This window comes from Ixodes scapularis, unplaced genomic scaffold (genome assembly GCF_016920785.2).
Source record: "Ixodes scapularis isolate PalLabHiFi unplaced genomic scaffold, ASM1692078v2 PGA_scaffold8__174_contigs__length_109621045, whole genome shotgun sequence".
In the NCBI taxonomy this organism is placed as follows: Eukaryota; Metazoa; Arthropoda; class Arachnida; order Ixodida; family Ixodidae; genus Ixodes; species Ixodes scapularis.
Window position 1 is genome coordinate 9,351,983 of NW_024609883.1, and position 8,613 is coordinate 9,360,595.

The window sequence follows — 8,613 nt, forward strand, 5'->3', positions numbered from 1 at the left end:
TCGTCGTCTTCTTCGGCTTCGGTTTATCCAGGAGCAAACCGTACTCCGGATCCTCTCCCTTGGTGCGGCGGCTGGTCCGAGTTTCAGGTTCCGCGCTGAGTGGTCTTCTCAGCGAGCTTGGAGTCGGGCTTGCACTGCGGGTCCTGGGAGGGGAACGCTGCACGGGCATGCGGTACCCAGCACCTCCACCAGAATGTCACGGGTGGTGAGTCGTGACCAATAAACAAGAAATAAACAGAAATAAATAAACGTTTAATGTGGCGAACTTGTGCCAAAAATAAAGAAGGAAACAGAAGAAGGCAGAGCGTCGCGGGCGTCGAAGTCGGCGTGTCAGCAGAATCGAGCGCTGGGGCGAGACTGACTCGACAAGGTCGCGGGCGGCCTCTTATCTAGAGTGAGTCAGTATCTCGAAGATTCGGCGGAGAAGGTTCGAGCGTAGCGCGCTCGGGGCGAGAATGAACAAGCACTTTCTAGAACAACAAAAACAGGGATGAACGATAGTCATGTCCGCAGCAAGAGTGAACGAGAACTTTCTACAAGTCCGTGACCCTGCGCGCGGCAATATATATATATATATATATATATATATATATCAGGGTTGGGCAGTATCGCGATACAAATGTATCGCAATAGTATTTCAGAAATACATTTCGTATCTGTATTTCTGTATCGCGATACATTTTTTTCACCAGTATCTGTATTCCTGTATCGAAATACATTTGGAATGTTGTTGTTTTTTTTTTGTATCGCGATACAATCAGAATGAAATGTATTTTGTTACATTTCCTGAGAAATACTCCCCCCCCCCCCCCCCCGAAAAAAAAAAAAAAAAAGAGAAACAAGTCAGAACGCATTTTTTTTCTACTTCTGAGGGCGCCAGAGTCAAGGAGATGCTGGGGCATTGTTACTGCTGACCAAGGTTCCCATTGTTACTTTGCTGACCAAGGTTCCTTTCGATTCTGCAAACTATTTTTCTATGCGTCCTCTTTTCTCTTCTGAGAATTGTTGCGTAGTCGGGGACTCGAACCAGGTGGCGTGCCAGGAGTGGAGTCAGAGCATCTTCTGCCGCAGGTCCTTAGGTAGGGGTTTCTTGAGTCTTTGTTTGCTGGCATCCAATGCCCGCTGCTAACCGCCTCTCTCGCCTTAGCGTACAGAGTACACCCAGTCGGCAAAGCTGAGTCATATTCCATTGCAGCACAAGCCTGGCGGTGGTAAACTTGAAATTCAACACTTATTTGAATGCAACACTTATTCGAATGCATCTACGGCTGCGCCCGTAATATTGCACGGCTCAAGGGTACGTCATCAGCCGACGCGAACGTGACCCGCTTCTCTGGTGATCCGAAACCCAGAAGGAGGCCAGAAGCGGCCTCGCTGTGCCATCCCAGACTACGTACTCCCGCGACTCGTCTCGTGACCGCTGTTTCTCGGACAGCTCGCACCTGTGCAGGCAATATCAGCTCGCACTCCACGAGGTCTCTGTTTGGATAATGCTAGGCAAAACTTGAGGACTGCAATCCGTGCGTCGGTGGTGGAGGGTCGGCAGTAAGGACCTTCAGAACAGGGATGCTACCGTATCGTTTTTTCAACCGTAACAGAAGACATGTATTCCAAGATACTTCAGGTGGTCCACTATTCTCAGACATTCCAAATGACACTGCCTGCATGATCTTCAACTAGGTAACCTACAACGAAAGTATGTATTGTCCTTTCATACAGCAGCGTGGTAAAGTTTTATGTTCAAGGCAACACCTACAGATGAAGAATAGTAGTTCATTCCACCGTGACATCACGTGATTAATGTTGACAGGATTCCCTCGTCAGACAGACAGGATGTCATGGAAGGGACCGCGGTCAGCCCTTGATGGAACGTTTTTCTGGGCCCATTGAAGACTCCTTGTCGTCCGAAACCACTGCCTTCAAGTCAAAGTGCCAAGCCTACAGGAAGGTAATTTCGGGATCGAAAACATCCACTTCAAACTTCAAGCTTCATCTCAGTTGGCGTCTCAAAAAATTTTGAAAATGTATTGCACTATGAGTATTCCTGTATTTGTATTCCTGCCCTCCCTAAAATGTATTCCTGTATTTGTATTTCCTAATACTTTTTGGCCTCTTTTTAAAATGTATTTCCGATACGTATCGCGATACATTTTTACAGATGTATCTTAGTATCAGTATTTTAGCTACTATTTTAATGTATCGCAGTATTTGTATTTCCAAATACATTCTTGAGTATTTCTGCCCAACCCTGATATATATATATATACAATTGATAGATGTCCTGTTCCCGTCCTCGTCCTCTCTGTTTTATACTTTCAAGTTTTGTATATATATATATATATATATATATATATACCAACTTTTCAATGTGACCTGCTTTCAAGCATCCGGATGGGTGTTCTGACTCGATGGACGTTATGACTCTTGTATCGCGTGACCTAATGGATGTTTAGACTCGTTGGATGTTATGTACCGTTGGATGTTTTAACCATAAGCGTCTCCCGGAATATTGAAAACTTTTCGCCTATGGCTGACGTTGCCACTACATGCCGACGCCACGAAAATGTCGAACTAGAAATTATATTTTTGTTCTGAAACTGTGGCATCTGATTCTACATTTTGGTTATTGATACGCGTGCTTGGGGCACGCGTGTCAAAAAAAAAATTAATTTTATGCGAGAAAAAAATTTTAAGGCAATATTGACGGCGCGATATGCGATAAAGTCGGTAGTCACCTCCTTTCCCCTTGTTGATTCTCTCGGCATTTCGGGCGCCTGGAGAAGAGGTGGATCGGCTTCGCCTTCACGTCGAGGTGGAAAGGAGCGAATGACCCTCTCGTTGAGGTCGAATGCGCATATGACCATTCCGTGACGTCATGAACCTTGCGCGCAGAATTTCAAATAAATCTCTCGCCGTCAATATCGCTCTCAAACAATTTTTTTTTCTTGTAAAATTTATTTCTTGACATGCGTGTCCCAACCAGATTGTTTAATTTTTTTCTCTCTCTTCAAGGGCCCTTTAAAGCAATACTGAACCGAAAATAAGGTTGCAGAACCGTAACGGGACGTCACTAACTCCAAAACATTACTCATACATCGGTATCTCAAACGGATTTCCATAGTTTTGGAAAAAAAAAAGGCGCGATCAAGCGACGGCTATGACGTCATTGTCCTCCGGGAAAATTTGAGAACGAGAGGAAGCGGCCTCGCCCAACACCTCCTAGAGAAGAAGGCCAGAGCGCTCTGAGAGGTTACGTCACAATGGCGGAGGAAGGAAGTCCATGGCGCAACTACGTGAGAATACGCTATCGACGTGAAAAAAATGTACCTCGGCGCGGTGGTGTTCATGCGCGTTTATCCGGCATTAATATACGTTTTAAAGGCGCAGTCTTGTACAATTTAATAAATATATAATATAAACGTAATATACAACGCGTTACCAAGGTTGAGAGTACCAAATTTATATTTATGAGTATCCCCGTAACCGCGGGACTACCTGCAGTTCCGCAGCACGCCACACTTTTCGAAAGGACCGGCTGCGATGCTGCCGATGCCACATGGCTCCGATTCTGGTAAATTTACGTTGTGTGTGAGCTGCTGACTGTCTGAAAAGGAACGCTGAGACATCTCAGAAGGGAAGGAAACCGAAGAGAAATCCAGTCATTGTCGCAGGGAGCGCACACCAGCAAGAGATGGGTCGACAACTTCAAGCCTTTCGTCGCCGCTGCTCTCGTGTGTGGTACTTTTGAGACTTGTTTCCCGTCGTATTTCGGTCATCGCCGTAGTCTCCAGTAGTTTTTTTGTGTTCGCTTGATACTACGGCATTTACGTGGATTCGTGAAACAAGTCCTGCTTCGGTTTGAGTGACATGTGTAACAACTAGCCAACGAAGACTGGTCGATTAATCGATAGACCTCTCGCGACAGAGAGAGGCTTCTTGGAGTTCGTGTTCAAATGTGTATGTCACGGATATTGTGGGACGTATGGATACGATCGACAGGTGAGAAAGAACTTATTTACGGGCTTTCTTGGTCATGTAAAACGCAAGTAAGATGCTGCAATCGTTTTTCTTTTTTTTTTAATCGCATGATAGATTGCAATTTTGTTCTTTGTCATGATTCGCGTGCAGTTTCGTCGACATTTGTAAATATACGCGCTAATCTTGTTTTCACTGCAAGGTGAAAAACAAGTTTGTGTGATTATTGAAAGTGCGTTGTTCGTGGTTCTGTGTTTATTTATACTAAAGTTATTTTATTGCCTCTTCCGCGTTTATACTAGAATCTTAACTGTATTAAGGTAATAGTATTATTATATACAAAATAAGTTATGTGTTGTTCTAAGGCAGCTCGAGCCCCATAGGGAGAAGTAAATTAGTAGACTAAGTAGTAAGTTTAGTACTCCTGCCACACGGAAAAGTTAATATATTTTCATTCAGTGATATAGGATTTAATCAGCTCGCGGTCTTGAGTGGTTATACGAGCGCCGCAAGCGGATTTGTCGACCCCACAATGTCATTCGATCGAAATTGCATTAATTTTGCCATGTGGCCGGGGTATGATGCAAGAATTCAGTGACTGCACGCAATAACGTCGCTTACATGATCGTGGGAAACACTTGTCTTGCCTTGTCCGCGTTGACTACGTCTACCTGATTTTTAACTGTTCTGTTTTGCTGTTTCCAAATCACTGCGTGTCTCGCCATTTTGTCGAAGTATTTCTGTATAAAATATGCATTCCTACAACAATAATTGCATGACTCAATGTTTTCGACTTAAAACAATGTACGCATACCTCGTGCCATTTCGTACGGATTATTTAGCGGTGTAATATTTTGCTCGTGTAATAAAATGTTTTCTAGGCCTGTTGCTATGTGCAGCTTTCATTTTAGCTAATATGACACGCGTATGTGACTAAAAAGCGTTACGACGGTCGATCTACGCGCGTTGCATTCGCTTCGACGCGCGCCCCCGATGGCCTTCCTTTGCGACGTCACGAGGAGAGCGCTACGGCCTTGTCTTCTAGGAGGTGTTGCCTCGCCTCTCTCCTCCTCGCTTCGCCTCACCAGCTCGACCAAGCTCGACGGGACGTAGCGAGAAGGAGAGGGAACGAGAATCGTGACGTGGCTTGCCTCCTCGGCCTGGTCGGCCGTGTTCAGTCGCGCACTTCATTTCTAAAAATACGGCGATCCGTTAGAGATATCGCTGTATGAGCGCTGTTTTCGGGTTTTGCAGCGTCCCGCCTATCCGTCCACCATCGTTTTGTGAGCTCGAAATTTCGGTCTTTCAGTATCCCTCTAAGCGCTTATGTTTGCGGTGAAAAAAGACCCACTAAATCTTTTGCGGCGACATGCTGTAATCGGGACAATCTCACACCCAAAATGTCCGAGATTATCCCGAATAAATTGCGGTTCTATGTAATATAATACTGCTTTGAAAATAAAGTAATATTAGCAATATAAGTAAAATCGATCCGGGGAAAAAAAAAAGCTGGTATCCTCAGAGTAGCAATTGAAGGTTCACTAAAAATATTTGTTTCTTTCAGCTAACTATCTTTGGAAATAAGTTTGTGAGCGACCATCTACATTCTACATTCTGTTTCTTAGAAATTGTTGAGAGCCATATAAAAGAGGCGTCGTAAATCACGACTACCTTTTTTTCCCTTTATTCCTTTCCGCATAAAGAGATACCAAAACTTCCAGTCTCCTATATATTCGAAAATCCTGTTTAAATCTCATGTGTCGTTTTTCTTTTTTTTTAAGAGATTTTTTTTCTTGTTGAAAGGTAGCAGATTGCATATTTGAACGTGAACATATTCGACGGAAGTCCGTCTAGTTGGGTTGAAGCTATGAAAATAAACTATAATCACCAACCACGGCCTAGAGATTCATAAGTCCCGACTTTCGAAACCGCCTCGGTTTCTTTTTCAGCAGTTGACAATTAACTAATGAAGATCATCACCTTCGTTTTCTTTTACGGTTCTAGCTTTTTTCACTTTTTTTGTCAGGTGACCAAGTCCGCTGATGTATGAACCGCTCGACGAAATGGCGCTCGAGGCTCTTGATTATGATTTCCAACTAATTTTTTAATGCTGTTTAAATAGCTTTGAGTATTCCTTACCCTTCTCAACGGTCGTCGAAATAAGCACCACGGTTAAAAGTGCGAGTAGTATCTTTGTTTTCATTGTAACGAATAACCACACCTCAGACTGCAAACTTCCTGAAAAGAGTTACAGTAACACGAATCGACCATAGAACCTTGACAGTCATGGCTGTGTTAATTGTTAAGATTCAGTAAAAAAATGTTTCCACCACCGATGTTTTTACACTTGGCAGAAAACAAAATTCATATTTGCGCTTTATTCCCGACCTTCAGGAATGATTAAAAAATATTTTTTTTTATTTATGAAAAAATAACGCTTTCCTTGCGTGAAAGACAACACCGTGATGACCTAAAATAAATACAAGCAGTGGCCGAAAGGGAGCAGTGGTTTTATTATATACCTGTTTCAATGCAATTTCAAAGTCATTTTGACACGGAAAACATGACAGTAATATAAGAAGAAGATATATTTAATTTGTTGCACGCCAGATATTTGAACACCTAAGAGTCTGTTGATATGTTAACTGATTGACGTTTTGTGAGAAAACCAACTGGGGTTTTAAAGTTTTGTAAAGGTGACCGTGGATTGGGTAGAGTAGATTTATATTAAACAGCAAGCGGAATATAGAATGAAAACGATTTCACCCTACTTCGGATAGAAATATTGTGACTATTTCTTATGGTGTTAAATAAGCTCACCTTTATTGATTACCAAAGAGTTCAATACCCAGGGAGTGTCCAAGTTAATTAAAGCTATTTCCGTGCATTCAAGATATTAAAAGGAAATTTTTGCAAGCTTCTCTGAAAGAAACAAAAATTAAAGTAAGAATTACAAGCCTTAAAATGCCCTGTCAGTAGCACTGCAGAAAAGAAAGCATCAAACCGAGTACCCCGAGCGTATACACTCGCAGAGTTATGTGACGTCGAGGCAATCAACTTCAGTACATTTTATGAGAAGTCACTGAAATATCTTTGTCTTTGGTATGAGGTCTGTCATGAACCTGTCTAAAATATAAATAAGGTCGTGGGTGCTACCGGAAGAGCAGGTCGATTGATGAAAAGCAATTTCGCTACTCACCTGGGTGAGAGGACGCAGAAACAGAAAATCCGCATTTGTAGATTAAGGGCAGATATTAATCATACTGAAGATGTGTGACTAAATTTGAGGCACAGTAGATTACTAAATGAGAAGCCTCAGCCCTCGCTCGTAGTGACCTTTTCGGAAGCGAAATAGAATATGCCGCGCACCTCAAAGGCCACCGTTTTGTTATGCAATTTTCCCAGCTTTCCTTCTTTTGCGTCAATGACCCATGCAACAAGTGCGTCGTGACGCAGTTACTACAGATTTGCTCTTTAGTGCTGCCTGAGTTGCAACTATTGTTCCATGTCTTCGGAGTTTATTTCTTGTTAAATTACGGAGGATGTTTTTTTTAATTTATTTTTTGCTGACAGTTTCGAGATTATCGGAATTTATTTACGACAGATACCCGAGCCTCCAAAATTGGGCAATTAATTTTGTTGTGTGAACAATTTACGATGTTCAATATAAAATCAAGTATTACAAGGTTACAAACCGGCCATATTTGCGTAAGAACTCACATGTACTGTATTATATTTCTTCAGCTGGGGGGAATTGAACATTCGCACCTTCACCACTGGTGATACTAACTGTTTCACGAAAACCTTGCAAACCACCGTGGTTTTAATAAACTTCAAGACTTTAAAATAACTAAAACGCTTAACGTAGTTTCTGGAAATTTTGTTTCCTTCCCATCCCCTTCCAGAGCTCCACACTGCGGTTGCGCTGCATGGGGTGTAAAGATATAACCTTTAGCTGCTCCTTACCCTCCTATAATCATACCTTTCAGTGCTATAACCCCCCCCCCCCCCCCGCCTTCCTCTAAGAAAATGGTGAGTTGGGCCAGTTGGTTCATAATGGGAAAAGTGTGTGTCGTCGTCTTCTTACGTTGTCCTGTCTTTCGGCGCTTGTCTTTTCCTCTAAGAAGTCCACGCTGAAATCTAGGACAGAGACTTTTGTGGTGTCCCAAAATAGCAATGACCTGTCGTTCCGAAAACTTGACGAGATTTGAAAGGTGAACAGCGTTTGCTAATAGTCCAAGGTTTGGAAGGAAACTGAAGAAGCCTCTCCTCAGGACAAATGACCCTGTGCTCTGAACAAGCTTAATTGTAGAATACGATGTTGTTGTTGTTGTTCTTTTCTTTTCGCCATGTTGGGATCGAAATTCGGAATTTTCCGGAAAAATTCGAATGGACGAAAATTTTACCGTCAAGCGGATTTGTTTTTTGTTGTTTCTTTTTTTTTTTGGGGGGGGGGGGGGGGGGGGGGTCGAGGATTTTATTGGATTTATTCGAAAACACGGAGTCCTAGTTATAAAACTGCCGCCTAATGAAAGTGTTCCGCGTGTGTTCGTCTTATTTTTTTTTTTTTCACTTTTCGCCTAGAGCTTTGAGCCTCGAAAATTTTCTAGTCATCCTTCGTTTGAAAGAAAAGGATGT

At 42.7% G+C, this 8,613-nt stretch overlaps 1 protein-coding gene across 1 annotated transcript in view; it reads right to left on the reverse strand.

The window, feature by feature from the left end:
- LOC120837646 overlaps positions 1–6,178 on the reverse strand; it is a 53,378-nt gene extending 47,200 nt beyond the window's left edge. Inside the window, exon 1 of the mRNA XM_040207153.1 lies at positions 6,115–6,178. Coding sequence (XP_040063087.1) covers positions 6,115–6,178 — 64 coding nt within the window. The remainder of the gene's footprint in view (positions 1–6,114) is intronic.
- Between the last annotated feature and the right edge of the window lie 2,435 nt (positions 6,179–8,613).